The following is a 16,528-nucleotide window of genomic DNA, read 5'->3' as shown; positions in this document are numbered from 1 at the left end:
TTTTTTGAGGTAACTGCTTTCTGTAGAGCTGCGGAAAATACTTTTCTGTTAAATATAAACTGTTCTTAATGAATTTAAATTACTTTTTTGCAATGTACTGTGCCAGTGAAATATTTTAGGCACTCCGCATAGGCCCAATGTTTATATTAAACATGACTGCCTTCAGGTAAAAATGTGTTCAGTGAACTACATCTCCCATAATGCAGAATAGCTGTGCTCCAGAGACTGCAAAATAGCTGGAGATAGTTGGAGTGTAATTTGGAAATTAAATGGTGACAGAGAAATGAAGGGGTTTGGTATTAGAGATGTGCAAATATTGTTGCGCAGGATGTGTTAAAGCAAAAATCATTGCTATGCATAAAATTAAAATTCCTTATTACAGAGATTAATGTAGTCTCAGTGAGGTACAAGGAACCTGAAAGTCTGCTAATATGCAGAGTACCAAGACAGAGACTTGGAACAGACTGCAGAAATGAGACTTTTCAGTGTCTGCCTATTTGTTGCTGTAGAAGATGATTCTGCCTAGTTTTTAATTGAGTAGGAAGATACTGGGAATGAATGGGGTAAAGTCTCACAGTCTGTCATCAAAGGAACTGCACCAGTTGTTTTGAAGGAATGTGGGTAGAATCACAGATCTGCCTTTGGATGTACACAAGCATGTTCCATGGAGATGAGTAGACACTGAATATTACTTCTTGTGATAAGCTGTCTTCATGTCATAATAACACTTTTCTGATACCATGCGAGACTGAATTCCTAGTGCACACATGTATGTATGGCTTGGAGAAAGGGAAGTGATTTCCTAATTTCATCCCTTTTGTCAGTCTATAGTTCAGAGCTGTAGCTGGACTGGTTTAATATAACACAGATGGTATTAGCCAATTGTCCACTCTCACCTGTATGATTTTATCTATCCAAGGAAATCTTGCATTCAGTGGTAATCTCATGAAAGTTTCCTGATATACAATGCGTTATGAAAGTAATACTTAAGTACAGCTGACTGGCGTCTGATTTTTCAATTTAAATGTTTATTAGCAGACCTAATAAAATGGTTTTCTATAAATATACAGAATTAGATGTAGAAAAAAAATCTGAAATAACTTTAGTTACGTATACTGATTTAGCTAAATACATGGCATGGGTATACTTAGGTATTCTTTGCTGACTGTTTAAAAAGCTCTTTATATCTAAATCAATACCTAAAGTTCTAAATTTGTCAGCATACTGCATAGAATACTGCATAGAATACTGCATAGACATTAAGATCTTCGAAACTAACATTTTTTTGCAACATGTGTATAGTGTCTTTAAGTGGATGTTTTGTGGGCATAAATTTGAACAAGGTTTGATGTCTTGTTATCACTACTAAAGTGCTGTCATTTCAGCAGTGTGCAATAGATTTAGTTAAAGAAACTAAGTCTGGGTGTTTGAAGCATGCAGTACAAATCTGCCTTACAGACAGCTGTGTGAGAAAACTAAATAAACACTGAGGGGACAAAATTGTTGTCTGGCATGTTGTAATCTGGCCAAGCGGCTTTCTCTGCATTCTCCTTTTTTAACACTTGTTTTTTTTTTTTTTCCTCTGGTCTGCTTAGTTTTGGATGTTGCAGTGCTTTCTACTGAGGGCCAGGTGCAGGACTTGCGATTTCCTCAGGCTGGCAAAGGAGGCAACTGGATTCAGCTCTCTGCACGAACCATGAAACAGAACAGCAGGAATGGTGAGCCTTGGCACAGAACAGTGGAACTCCATCAACTCCTATAAAACTTACCTTACCTAGTTAAAACATCAAAGCAAAATACCACAAAGCTGCTCTCTGGCTTTTTCTTGATGAATGTGGTCGTTTTTCTTCAAATCCATGGCCTGAAAATACCTCTCAGTTTACTGATGCTTAATTGTCATTAGAGTACAGGTCGCTGTCTTTCCGTAGACCTCTGTGGCGTGATGGTGGGCTTTTTTTTTTTTTTTCCTTTTGTAGGATTAGCCAAACTGGTTTTCATCATTTACAAAAGTTTGGGTCGTTTCCTCAGCACGGAAAATGCAACCATAAAGTTAGGCAGCGACTTGGCTGGGCAGAACAGCACCATTGCCGTCAACTCCCACGTCATCGCCGCCTCCATCAACAAGGAGTCGAGCCGGGTGTACCTGACTGATCCCGTGCATTTCACACTGGAACACATCGATGTGAGTTATGCTAATCAATTGATGGGAAGGTCACAAAATCAGCAAGAGAGAAAAAAGCAATGCAGGAAAACAACCCTTGTTCTCCATTTGAATTTTAAATGTTGGGCTAGGTCAGAGACGAAAGTCTGTGAACATAAAATTAAATGAGCCTGGTTCAGTGATTATTAGAACTTAAGTGTATTCTTAATGAAAACTAATTCAGTAATCAACATGAAAATGTAAATGACTAATTTGTTTCTAACTGAAAATTAACTCTTACCTTAGTAGAAGGGTAGAAAATAACTTTTAAGATTCTTGGTGGTTTGAAGTAGTAAATTTTATTGGCACTTTAACGTTTTACCTACATTTTGGACCAAATTATGGGAGCATATACAAATTGTTCAAATTGCGTTTATTCAGCAAAGAACGAAGTATGGTATCTTGGTTTGTTATACTTTGAATTTATGTATATTTTCTTGTGGTATCTTATTTGATGTGTTTCTTTGCTCTGAAGTTTGGCCCTTTCTCTTTTCATGTCTCATGTGGGGAAAGTAAACAATCACTACTGTGATAGAGAAATTATGGTTAGATTTTCCCATCTTTTGCCTGCTTTTATAGATCTGGTTGGATTGTTTTTCATCAAAGTAGGTAGGCATTAAGGAGTGAATTTCTTTGTGATATCTGTTCATGTGACTTTGGCCTGACCAAAGGTGAGAATCAAAGGGAAAAGATCCTAGTTTCAAATTGTCAATTACAGGAAAAAATATCTTCAGAATAAATTCACAGTCCTAACTTTCCAGAAAGCACAAATAGCTACAATGTATCAGCCATGCATTAAAATTGTAATTGTTTAAAATTGTGTCTACGGTAATTGAGACTACACTTCAGAGTGCTTCAGACTATAAAGTCCCTTTTAAACTAGATGTCTTCCTGGTCCAGCATAGTCCACAGTTTTGCTGATGAAAAACTTTATTGTCCAAAACATGGAAAGTTAAATCTAAATTACCCTTTACGCATATTAAACAATTGTTATTGCCATCTTAGTGTGTAAAATCCTCATTTTATGTTATCCTTTTATCTCCCAGCCTGACAATTATTTCAATGCAAATTGCTCCTTCTGGAACTACTCAGAAAGGACTATGATGGGATACTGGTCAACTCAAGGCTGCAAACTGGTTGACACGAATAAAACTCATACAACGTGTGCTTGCAGTCACCTCACCAACTTTGCAATTCTTATGGCTCGTCGGGAAATTGTGGTAGGTAATGATGTTTCCAGCCATCAGCAGGGAGCAAATCTAAAAGACTTAGCTTTGAATTTTTAGCAAGGTCCAAAACTGTTGAAGTTTCTTTAGTCTTTATAGCTCCTACCCACTCTTTCCAAAGCAATTTGCTTTCTGTAGGACTTTTCTTCCTCATCCATAAAGTTGCAAGCAAAATAACAGGGAAGAGAAAACACAGAAGGACAAGAGTTCTCCACAAGCCGTATTTTAAAGTTACTGACCAGCCTTACAACCATTTTATAGGCTCTCCCTCAGTACAGATGGAGATTGTCTATTGAGACAGCTGTGCAGGCTGTTCCCTGGAAGCCCAAGTGCCAGCTCTCCTGGTGAGGAAGGTCAAGGAACTTCCATACTGATTGTTTAAACACCTCTTCACAGTCAGAAATTTTGTTGTCTATTTAGAGCATTTTCTGCATGTCAGGGGCCCCAGAGCATGCAATATTTGCAGGGATATGGGACTTCTCATAAAGCCATTGTATATGAAAAGGTCACTGCAAAGAACTGAAGTGAAGAATCTCCTTTAGCTAAACATGAGATTGAAGCCAGAATTACATGTGCAGCATATTCTGCCTTTTGTCCTGATCAGTGTAAAACATTGCTTTCTTCCGTGCCATGGAGTTGCAGGTCTGTAGGAAAGAACATGTGCCTTCACAGAAGTCCCAGAGAAAGCTCTCCTCTTCCCTTTCATCAGATCCTAGTGGTACCTTAAAAATAATATGTTTCTCTGCTCAAATTTCCAACCAGTCTGCAGTGAGCCATAGGAAAAGTAAAAATGCCATTTGATTTGGATAAAATAGTCACATTTTTCTCTCAGACCTGCTCCTCTTCTACTTACCTTGATCTTGCTTTTCTGGGAAACTTACCTGAGACTGAGAAATTACTGAGTACATTTTGCCCATCTCATGTAATGAACAAGTAACTTTTCTGGATACCTGTGAAAATAGGTTTTTGTTTATAATCATAAAGAGTCATATTAATTTTCTCCATTCTTGGTTATTTCTAGTACAAAGATGGAGTGCACGAATTGCTCCTCACTGTCATCACCTGGGTGGGAATTGTCATCTCTCTTGTTTGCCTGGCCATCTGCATCTTCACATTCTGTTTTTTCCGTGGCCTGCAAAGTGATCGTAACACTATTCACAAGAACCTTTGTATCAACTTATTCATTGCTGAGTTCATTTTCCTAATAGGCATCGATAAGACAGAGTACAAGGTAAGTTTTCTCTCTGTGTACTGATCTTATTCTCTGAAATGACTGTTTGAAATGGATTTGAATTAAAACATGACAACACTGACAAGTTTTCAGCACTCTAACACAGCAAGGCTGAAATAAAAGCTCAGCATGCAAATAAAATAGATATATTCATACACAGTATTTACATCCATCCAAAATATGCTTTTCATTTTCAGTTGAGAAACACTAACTCTTAACGAAGCAGGTGGTCAGACTTTTGAAAGAGGACATGAAATTGAATGTTGACTATTAAGAACATATATATGTTTTCTATATATATTCAAACAGGTATTGACTACATTTTTATATATATTAGTACAAAGCCTTTTATGTGTGTATACACATTTTTTACACATCACGTTCAAGCAGGTGTTTTGGTAGCATTGGTAAAATTAATTCTGACATGATTCATTGGGTTGAAACTGATAATCTAGCATAGTTTCATCCAGAATTTGGCCAATAGGGAGAGAATTCAGACCAATTTCTGTTACAACAGTAGAACTTTCCATGTTAAAGCAGACAAAAATCGCGAGGCAGACAGTTCATAATTTTAAATATGTAGTATCACATTATGCATAGAGAGCCAACTGTTCATGTCTAGGATTATCTAAACTGTAAGTTCCTAAAACTAAATCAGTTTCAAAATTAAAATCTTCTTATAAAATTAAGAAGCCCACTCTGAAATTGATGACTGGGAGATGAGGGTGCAATTTCCTTATCTTCATTCACACTATTCAGCTAATTCACTTTCTGTAGCTGCTGAACACATATTAGGGTTTTAAAATATTCAGCGTGTGTTTTGAGGTAGGGAAGATGCTCCTGAATTTGAGAAAAGTTTCTAATAGAACTATCTGCTGTTCTATTGCACACTGTTCACTTGGAGAGGTAATGATGTGAAGGTTTTGTGGTTTACATTTCCATCTCTCTCTTTCTTTGCAGATTGCATGTCCGGTTTTTGCAGGTCTCTTACACTTTTTCTTCCTGGCAGCCTTTGCCTGGATGTGTCTAGAAGGAGTGCAGCTTTATCTAATGTTAGTAGAAGTATTTGAAAGTGAATATTCTAGAAAGAAGTACTATTATGTTGCTGGCTACCTCTTCCCTGCTACAGTAGTTGGTGTCTCAGCAGCTATTGACTATAAGAGCTACGGAACAGAGAAAGCGTAAGTAATTGCAAGTGACCTGAGTGTTTTTCAAATGAATAATTTTTTAAAGCCCATTATCTGTCAGAGGGTCCCTGACAGACTAAAATACCATCTGAAAGCTTTATTGGTAAGAGAATGGCAATGCTGTGCACAAATTACAATCAAGTCTTTTGTAATTCTCTAGGTTTCAGGGGATTTGTACTCTAGAGAGACCAATTCTAAATTATGGTCTTTCTTGTAACACAAAGGATTGACCTGAAACAAATTGAAAAAATAAATAACTTTTTGTCCTCAGATGTATATTAAGCAAAATTTCTCAACTTAAAGTATCTGACAAGCCTAACCACCCAGTTTTAAGCTAATGCTTCATTAGATCTCTTTGTTCAGCTGTCCCTCTGGCTAGTTCTCACCCTGAATTATGACAGTCCATTAATTCTAACCTATATGTTTTATTTTGATAATATTTTATCAGGCAAGTAGAGTGGGATTAAAATTAGTCACTCCCTTTTATTTACAAAGTAATATACAGATGTATATAGGAAGTGACAGAAGGTAGACAGAAAACATTTCTGAGGATTTGAGTTGCTGGAGGCATGAATTTGCCTTTCAGTAGTGTTTATTTTGTCCTTTGATGAAATTAGTTACAGAATGAGAAGATTCTGTTGACTACAAGAAAGCTGCTTGATTTTGCTACTGATGAAAGACAAATAAGAGAATTCAGCAGGGAACTGGGCTGTATGAAAAATGAATTGCTAAGTGAAGTTGGCCCTAATAGGTTTATACGTCATTTAGTCTGGTATCTTATGTATTCTTTCTCTACAGTTCAACTCCCAGGTGGGGCGCTTTATTTATACCATATTGTTATTCGGCAAAACATGGCATCTGAATGTTTTCTGCCTCACATTCCTCAGGCGTGAGCACTTAGCATATGATGTAAAGTTAAAAGCAGACTTTGAAGATCACATGGGAAACCTACAAAAATTATTTACTGATGTTAGTGTCATTGGTCCATGAAAGCACCTGTCACCAAACCTTTTGACTACAAGGAGAGCTTGTTTTGGTTTTGTTTCTCCTGATGTTAGTTATTCCTGATGATCTAGTTTCAGGTTCAGTCGTATTATTGTGCAGTGTTCATTAGAAGAGTTTCAGGTTCGGTATTGTCCATGGAATAAGTGGTACTGTGCAATGTTCATCATTGTTTGCTGGCAAAGTGTTACCTTAAGAAGTATTTTTGCACTTTCCATTTATCAGACTGAGGTGCTAATACAGCTTTTTCACTTTCCATTCTCTTTCTTCCATAATAGTTGCTGGCTACACGTAGATAATTATTTTATCTGGAGTTTCATTGGACCTGTAACCTTTATTATTCTGGTAAGAACTTTGGGTTTTTTCCTTTCTTTTGAGGTTGACTTACAGCTGCAGATAAAAAAGATTTAAAATTACATTCAATGCCATCCTTATTCACAAAACATTCCATGAAAATGCTTATAAACAATTTGGAATGTGACTAATGGTTATATAAATACGTAGAAATCTTTAAAGAGTGCTGACCAAATGATTAATTGTCAAAGCTGTGCTGGCACTTCATCGTGGCCATTTTTTCCTAATGGCTTGAATTCTGAAGGTCATATTGACATGTGTAGTCATATGAAAGATCAATGAAGTACAAAACACAGGGGTTTTTTAAAAGGAACCACTGTTATTGCTTCCAATTGAGTCACTACTGTACACATTCTAGAATTTAACTGCTAATTATCCACCATAATTATCTCAAAAGGGTATTCTAATGCATAGGATAATTAAATAAATTTTATGTTCCATTACACTTACACAGTATTTGTATGTGTATTTGCATATGCACATTTTTCCATGCCTACTTCTGTGTGTATTTGTGTTACATGTGGTGCCTGTCAGACATAGAAGTTCCTCTGTTTTAGTATAAATAATGGGCTGTTATGTAACCAGTAGCAAGCCTGTGCACGTTCATTGCTGAAGTCACTGTGTGCCTGCACCCATCTGTGCACCCACGGCTGGATTCCCCAGTGTCCCCTTAACACAGAATGTTGCATTCATACATCAATTACCAATTCTCTGGGCACTTCCAGGTAAAAAGCATGTAGCCACGTGTCAACCCAGGGAGAGAACTTCTCCCATTTATTTCAGACTAACAATACTTACACTACAGAGTGGAGGAGTTTGTGAGCACAGTGAATGTAAGATGTGCACTTTGACTCACCTTGGTATTCTCAACTAGCTCTGTATCTTCGAAGGTCAGCTGTTCTTGGGAAATATTGTAGAATGCTGGCTGGGGACATAGCCTATGTACATAGAGGCCTTTTCTCATAATTGCTGATAGTTTGGAGGGATGAATTAATTTGTTTTCCTGCTTCTGAAATCCTGAATAGTTGCATGTTTTCCTGCCCTTTCACAGTAGTAGAGTTGTGAAATATTAACAGAACTTTGGTTCACTTGAATTTCCAAATTCAGGAATTGTATTTTTCCATATTCAGAAGTATTATTTTTTCAGTGTGAAGCACATGCATCAGGCATAATTTAGAAATTCCTTTGACTTTTATAGATCTGTGTGCCAGACATACTATTTCAGCACTTTTTGTACTTACAGTACAAATTGATACTTTGATTATGGACATTTCTACTAAAAAATACGCCTGGCCAATGTTTTGGTTTATATTTACTCTGTTTATATCACAAACTATTTGAATCCTTGAGCGGTCACTTAAGAAAAGATAGTTGTGCAATGTGGAGGTTGTTAGAGTTCATTGGCATATTTTCAAAGACATGGGCATAGATGCCAAAATTTATGAGTGTATGACTTGAATTAGAAAAATTAGTGTTAAGATTTAAGTGTAGACTGTAATAATTGTACAGAGTTTATGCTAAATACTATCAAATTTAATCATATCTCAGAATTATGGGGAATCTTTTTTCACTTAAACCCACAATTGCAATTGAAAGTCCTAGAAAGATAGATTTAGTAGGCTCAGTATGATAGAGAATAATTTGCAACATAAAGTTCTTTCTTGCAGTTGTTGTAATTATTCTGGAAATTGTTCTGAGTTTCGTGCTACAATAGTTAAGTTACCTCAAGTCTGGTTGCGTGATGATAATTTTACTTTTTGTTTGTGTCTCCTTCCTTATTTTATTTTTACTGGGGGTATTTTGCTAAGTCACCTATATTTCTCTCTCTTCCTCTAAAATAACATTTCCCATGGGAAGCCTTGGGCTTTGCTGACGGCTTTTTCACTTCCTCATAACCAGGTCAGAGTGAAAATAGAGGTGAAGGACATTTAATCATATTGACCATGTACAGACATAGTTCACTATTATTTACTGGCCATGACATTATTATCCTCCAGCAAATCATTTAGACTGAGACGCAAAAGGCTTTTGGGAGCAGTATTCCCAACTTGAAAAATATGAAACAGCAGGTAGCAATCACAGCACAGTTCCTGGGAGTAATTCTTCTCTGGCAATTGCTTTGCCCTCTAATCGTCCCAGCTGAGAAAGCAAGAGAAACCAGAGGAAGAAGTGTGAGAAGTGTAGTGGCTGAAAAATAATCTGTCATGTGCACTGTAACCAAAGAGCTGTAGTTGTAGTGCATCTTACTTCGTGTCAGTAGCGTGTGAGAATTTTGCCTTGGTGAGCTTTTTAACATGTTGTTCAAATCACTTCTATGTTTCTCAGTTTAATAGTACTGCACATAAACTCCTTTTTGACAGTATTGCTTCCCATTTTAATTTATAGTTTATCTCTGAATTTTTAAGCACTTGTACTTGCGTCTGTGCACATTTTTGCACAAAATGAGAATGGGAAGGATGAGGGGGAAGTATGAAGTTCCTTGGTACATCTTCTGAGGAACTTTTAACTTCACTATTTCTATAGCCTGGCATGCCTTTGGGCACCAGGGTTATTATATCTATGAGAAAAGAGCATGTAAGTAATGAGCGGTGGGAAACCATTAGTATGCCTGAAATGGTTTAATGAAAGCTTGGATCATGATACGTCAGGAGCTGTTCTTATCATTTGGACAGCTCCATCTGCATCTTTAATAATTAATTCAGTTCAGTAAGAGTTCAGTGTGCACACTCATTTAGAAGCCTTCAGAGAGCACCTCTCTCACTGCCAGTCCCAGGGAGAAATAGGCTTCTGTGTGGCTAAGAGCAAAGATCTGGAGATACAAGAGCAGTTTTAGAGCTGCATTTGCCAGGTAACAAAAGCTCCAGGGAGTTCAAAAAGGGTCAGAACATGTGCAGTTCAGTTAGGTTACTTCAGAGTGGTGTTTCTGTTCTTCTGTCTTATCGTATCCATGTCAGCACTGCAGGCTGTGTGGAATGAATTTTAAGATGCTAAGCTCAAGGTGGACGTGATTCCATTGAGCAGGTTCATGGCACTAAAACAAACAGTGCACTGCTGTAATCTGTGGTCAGAAAAGCCTGAGCACTTTTGACTGCTATGTAGATCTGTATTCATTCATGTCCAAGGAATGAGTGGTGCTGGTTTCATTTAGCCAAAACTGTTGCAGTTTCTTCTCCCAGCTCGTAGACAGGGCCCATGTATTGGTCTACCAATGGTTGTCCAAAAAAAAAATTACTGAGATGCCCCATTTCATTAACATAGAATGTGTTAAATATTCTCACCCAGGTTGAAGTATTGCTTACCTAAATCAGTGGATGTACAGATGTACACATAACTTAGGCCCACATGTGAAAATGGACTGTATTTGTAAAGTTATTTTTATAAATAATGCGTATTAATCTTTCTATAGTGGACACTTGATAAATGGTATTTATCTATTAGTCATGGGGAAATTTATAATAATTTTTGCAAAGTGTTGCTTTATTTGGCTACTAATTCATTGTACCTGCAGCTAATTCCAATTGATTAGTCTTCCGTGCAGGTTAGTACACCCAGTTTTTTAAAAAGTTAATTTGAGTTGGACACACTCCCTCTCTCAAAATTACATAGATTTCAGGGACAAGAAAGACAAATTTCCTACTTATACCTTCTTTCATGACTAGTTCCTTCTGATTTCCAAATGAGACGTGGCCATATGTGTGTTGCCTGTGAAAGAAGCATGATCTTCCAGGGTGGATTATTACCATAAAAGTTCTTTATATTTTGTATTTCAAAGTAGTAACTTGTTATTTTTAGTATATATTAATTGTCTTTCACTTTGTTCTATCCAATTACACTTGTCATATTAAGAGATGACAAGGAACTAGTATATTAGAAGATACTCTAATGTTTTTTGACTTCACACAAAATTCTAAAATCAGGCTATAGATAAAGCTAGCTCTCTACCCAGTATGCCATCTCTCCCAGTAGACACTAAGTTTTAGAAACTAGATTAAATCAAGTATAAACATAAATTAAATACTATCAATTCAAAATTTTGCTTACTATTACTAGCTAATATTTTTAAAAGATCTCATATTATAGCTCCACCTTCTGTAGCTGTGTGTTCTATCACTCTTTGGTATCATAGCAGAATTTTCAAATCCAAACCTGATGCCTGACCAGACTTTTAATTTCTTATTTTTAGCCTTCAAGAATGTTGGTCTGATTTGCAGACGTGCAGAATGAAAGAGATTTTACAGACTTGATTAAGGGTATAATTTTTGGGCTGTTAAGGATGTAGGCATTGTGCATCTGTGTGTATATTTGCACAATGTATTTTTATTTTTATTAGCATTGAATAAGTGGGGTACTGTTCAGCTGCAGATTTTGGCTCATCTGGGATGGATGCAGCCCAACTGTCAGGATGAGGTCCAGCCAGTCACTAGCCATTTATATTACATGAAGTGATGAGAACACTACCATTGTCAGAGGCCCATTTTTTCTCTTAGAAGATTGCTCTCAAAAGTCTCTCTTGCCATTCATGTGGGCCTTTCTGTGACCTCAGAGTACTGCATGCTTGTGGTGAACATTTTCTTGAAGAAAGGTGTCCTACTCAGGCCATCTGTCAAGCTTGGAAAACATCTACAAATTCATTTGCTTAGATCAGTAACAGTTCAGGTCCCACAGAAGCAATTCAGGTTGAAAGGAGGTTCAGGAGGTCTGTGGTCAAGCCTTCTTCTCAAAATACCCTCCTCTCTGAGCCAGACCACATTGCTCAGAGCTGAAAAAGCTTTGCTTGTGCAAATGTATACAAAAGCCCTAACTGTGTTTTCTTCTCACCCTCCTACATATTTCTCACCGAGAAAAGTAATTCAGCTATTCCTTATAAAAGTAATTATTTCCCAGCAAGTTCCCTTCCCTCACTGCTTAGTGCCTTTCATGAGAAAAAAAGAAAAAAAAAGGGCAGGATGCCCAAAAGTCCTTAACTCATGAGTTCCTCCAAAACAATTTCTAGATGAAAAACAGTTAGGGAGCCAAACGCAAATCTATAGAAAGGTTTGGTTACGGTATCTGTAAGCAAGCAAAATAGGGTTTTTATAATGATATAATGTGTAACAGAGATGCCAGCATGTTTGAACAAGTGGCAAACCATGGTCTTTTGACTGCTGAAACTGAAAACTATGCAATATTTCACAGTGATGGAGAAACAAGTATCATATGCTCAGTTGTCATAGTTACTTTGTCTTCAAAGTACAGTATTTTTCCTTTTTTCTTGGAAGGACTTTTTCAGCTGCTGTGATATGGCATTATTATTTCGGTGGGCTGGTTTTGTGGGTCTGTACCTAAATTGCAATTAAAATGTCACTTAAAAAACTGCTTTGTGAGTTGTTCCCTGGTGTGGCGAGAACATATACCCAAGACCGAGCTGAGTACCTGTATAAAACCTGTTTAATACAATGGAGCTTGGCTCAAGCTCTGGGGGTAAGGCTATGTCTGCTCACATGTCACCAAAGGAAGCTCAGTATGTAAATACAAGTTTTTATTTGTCATGTGGCAAACCAGCACTTCAGTTGTACAAAGAATCAGAGGGTAAGACCCTCTTGTTTCATAAGGCAGTCATTTATGGGCTAAGACATATCTGTGAGTTTTTATCCAAGAATGATGATGCCAGTACAATACAGGATACTCCAGGGTAGCTACTTAGGCAAGGATTAGCTTCCAGCTGTGCTGTAAATACTATTCTGAACTGGATTGTGCACTCCCACATGCATAGGTTGCAGCCAAAGTTGATGTGCATGTTAGGATTGACACAGGGCATGTGTCTTAGCTCTTAATCTGTTTGTTTTCACAAAAAGCAAATTGAGGTTGCATTTTTCAAGCAGGCTGAAGAAGTTCATGTTATGTCAGCTACCAAACTGTGCAGGAAACTTTTTCAAATAGAGAAAAATAAAATCTCTGTGCAAAGACATGGAACTGTGGGGTCAAGTCAGTTGCAGAGCCCTTGTCCTGTCTGGTGCAAAGACCAGAGAGAAAAGCAACTTGTTTTCTCATCCAATGATGTTATGCCATACAGTGGAAACCTAGATAAGAGAAAGAGATCACAATGATATAATGAAATGGTTTTTCTCATCTGGTTGGTCATTTCCTATAAGAATCATAAGCTATAATCACCAAGATCATGAATTATTGACACTTCTATTACATTTTGCAGCAATGGAAATATGTTTTACCTACACCGTGTACATATATCAGCTTAAAGGTTAAGTATTTTCATCCAGTTCTTGAAACACAAACAGAAATCAATCATAAAAGCTTATTTTCCTTATTTGTATCACTAACACCTTTTTCTATTAATCTCAACATACAATTGTAAAAATGTTATACTTTACATGATAAGATCAAAAGTTGCCAGACACTTTCCTGGTGTGGAGAACTGCATTATAGCTCATGCTGTCCTGATTTTGAGGCCACAGCAGCCTTCAAAACACTCATCTTTTTAGGATTAAGACCAGTACTTTATTAAGGTTTCAGTGGCATTTCTGACCATTGAGGCACAGCTGCATGAACACATCTGGCATGAACTGGTATCACCAGTGTTACAAAAATAGTGAAGATTTTGAAGCTATCTCAAACAAAGACTACCCAAATTGAGAGACTGGGTATAATCATGCTCTGTCAGTAGCCAGTTGCAAATATATATATATATATATATATATCTGGAAGATTATAAGAATGGGGCTCTCTATCTAATGTATGTGTTATAAGGATGTCCAAGCATATTCTTATTCTTCCTTAGCTTTTGGTCCAGCCACTTCGTGTGGACCATTGTAGTAGTAGACAAGGATGTGTGTCTTATTGCTGAAAGGACATGGCTCTTGCTGGTTTCAAAGATACTGACTTTTCTATGTGATAGAGGACAGCATGAATTAATTACTGAAATTAATTGGATACCACTTTTTAGCCTGTATTCTGCAGGCATGCTTGTATTTGGCTTGCCTGTGCTTTTTCACAGGCTTTGAAGTCAATAGGAGAAAGGCACCCAGTAACTTTGATATCTGTGATTCTGTTTCACAATAAGAAAATGATAAAAAATTTCCTTCAGTACCTTCCCTGGTGTTACCTGTATGAATGACACAACAAGAACAAGATGCCACAGTCCTTCAAGTGGCACACACAGTCCCCTTTCGACAGAATCCAGACTACAAAGGGAAAGAGGGCAGCAGGAGGGTGCACCACAAGCATATGTCCATAGCACTGTTAAGTTTGATGCATTTGCTACATCTTTGTGTTTCTTTTCCTTTTTTTCCTCCCTTTTTTTCTTTTTTTGCAGTTACATTTAAGGTCTTTTCAAGACCCCAGTAGGATTGTGAGAACAAAAAGGAATTAAAAAAAAAATAAAATAAAGGAGAAACCAGCAAAGGTGAAAAACATTTCAAAATCAGGGTGGGTGATAAAAAGACAACTAGTATAGCCCAGTAAAGGGGTGACCATAGCCCTCAGAGAGTGAGATGGGGAACAGGGCCAGAGGTGACAGGTAAAGGTGATCAGATGATGGGCAAAACATGCTGTAGGACAGAGCTAGACTGGCAATGGCAAGTGCTGGACATGAATTAAATATTGTGGTTCATGATGATTTGGTGCCTTTTGGAAATCAAGTGAAACAAGGACTTCTAATATTTTATCCTCTCATTCCTATTTGCAGTCACAGCTTGCAGACCATCTGATATAGTTACCAATTTTCACTACTTACTTGGAAATAAACTATAGAGTTTTTGTTTAGCCTGTAACATCATCATTATTCAACCTATTACTTGAAGTAGTTTAATTTCATTCTTATCTGTTTTGACAGCTGAATCTTATCTTCCTGGTGATCACATTGTGCAAAATGGTGAAGCACTCAAACACTTTGAAACCAGACTCTAGCAGGTTGGAAAACATTAAGTAAGTGCTTTGTGTTCAAGTATGAGAACTATGATTATTTTCTGATTGCTGAACTGATTGAAAGCTGCTCTCCATTAGGAGCACATGCCATTGTCTCCCAGCAACTGCAGATGTCAATTAGAAGCAAACAGAGCCAATCCTGCTTTCGTCACATTGTTGCTGTAATGTCACAAACGCCGGTCAAAATTAGATAATTTCAGCCTGGAACTAGTGCCAAGAAACTATTTCACGGAAATGCCACAGCACTGTAGTAATTTCATTTGCATTTAAAATGCAGTTCAAAAATGATGTTCCTGTTTGCATGGCTGATATGATTATATTAAGTTTGTTTTGTTAAATGACTTTTTGATTTAGGGATTCTGAGCAGTTTCTACTCGTAATCCTGTTCTCCCAAGAGAATTGACTCTATTATTATTGTTAACTTGAAGATTATCTGCTGTTTTCATGCTAATTTAACAAATGTTTACTTGATCATGGTGTTCTACTGTAGTATCCCTTTTGCAGAGTAATACAAGTTTTAACTAACTAACAGGGCTTTGGCAGCTTTTGCTTCTTTAGATAGCTTTTTGCTGTATTCTGTTTAGCCTTACATTGTATTCAAGGTTTTTGTTACCAACACTGAAGGGATTGTGCAACTTTCTAACACTGAGGGTTGGATGTGAAAGGGTCTTACAGATCTGCTTTGAACATTGGAAATGGCAAAGGGAGACTTTCAGTAAGGATGACATTGTGAACTAGATGTTCTAGATAGGTCAGTATCAGCTTCATTGCATGTTGCATGATGAGAGAGAGAGCTAATCTTTAGCATCTCTCTCTTTTCTTCCTTTTCCTCTTTCTGTCTTCTCATCCACACCAGTAATTACCGTGTTTGTGATGGCTACTATAATACGGACTTACCTGGGTAAGATAGAACCCTACATTAACAAACTTCTAGCATGATTTTTAACTTTACAAACTCGGTCATATTGTGGATTTCCCTTAATTTTAATTAACTATTTTTGAGATACCTGATTTGCTAAAGACTTTTAAACTATTATATGCCTTTATAATTTTAAATTGCTTGCCTCTGCATTTTGAATTTCCTAATTTTGACTGATTCTTAAAGACAATTTAAAAATGCTCTTATTAATTTCTGTTTCAATTCTGTCTAATAATTTTGTTTCTCTTTTCTGCTTATAATGCTTTCTAGCTATGAAGATAATAAGCCATTTATCAAGTAAGATCATTAGTTAGATGTGGAATTCACTGACTAAATTCCCTTTCCCTTTCATTCTGTGCTGTTCACTACAATTCCTTTTCCTTAACCTATTCATGATGGAATCTTTTTTAGATTGTTCTGTAAAGCAATATCCATATTTTTGTCGCATTTCAGCAGGGTTTCTTCATGCGGAAGTTACATCCTCTAGCT

General features: G+C 37.0%; 1 protein-coding gene across 2 annotated transcripts in view; it reads left to right on the top strand.

Annotated features, from left to right (window-relative positions):
• The window catches only part of ADGRL2 (adhesion G protein-coupled receptor L2), a 313,675-nt gene that overhangs the window by 283,954 nt on the left and 13,193 nt on the right, over positions 1–16,528 (top strand). For both annotated transcript variants that reach the window (XM_066192572.1, XM_066192571.1), the window contains 7 exons: positions 1,596–1,718; positions 1,977–2,182; positions 3,247–3,420; positions 4,448–4,657; positions 5,618–5,838; positions 7,125–7,191; positions 15,029–15,120. In XM_066192572.1, the coding sequence (XP_066048669.1) occupies positions 1,596–1,718; positions 1,977–2,182; positions 3,247–3,420; positions 4,448–4,657; positions 5,618–5,838; positions 7,125–7,191; positions 15,029–15,120 (1,093 nt within the window). The remainder of the gene's footprint in view (positions 1–1,595; positions 1,719–1,976; positions 2,183–3,246; positions 3,421–4,447; positions 4,658–5,617; positions 5,839–7,124; positions 7,192–15,028; positions 15,121–16,528) is intronic.

The sequence above is a fragment of the Chamaea fasciata genome, unplaced genomic scaffold (assembly GCF_029207755.1).
Source record: "Chamaea fasciata isolate MVZ Bird 193981 ecotype frontalis unplaced genomic scaffold, bChaFas1.0.hap1 SCAF_10, whole genome shotgun sequence".
Classification (NCBI taxonomy): Eukaryota; Metazoa; Chordata; class Aves; order Passeriformes; family Sylviidae; genus Chamaea; species Chamaea fasciata.
This window is presented reverse-complemented; position numbering and strand designations above follow the sequence as displayed.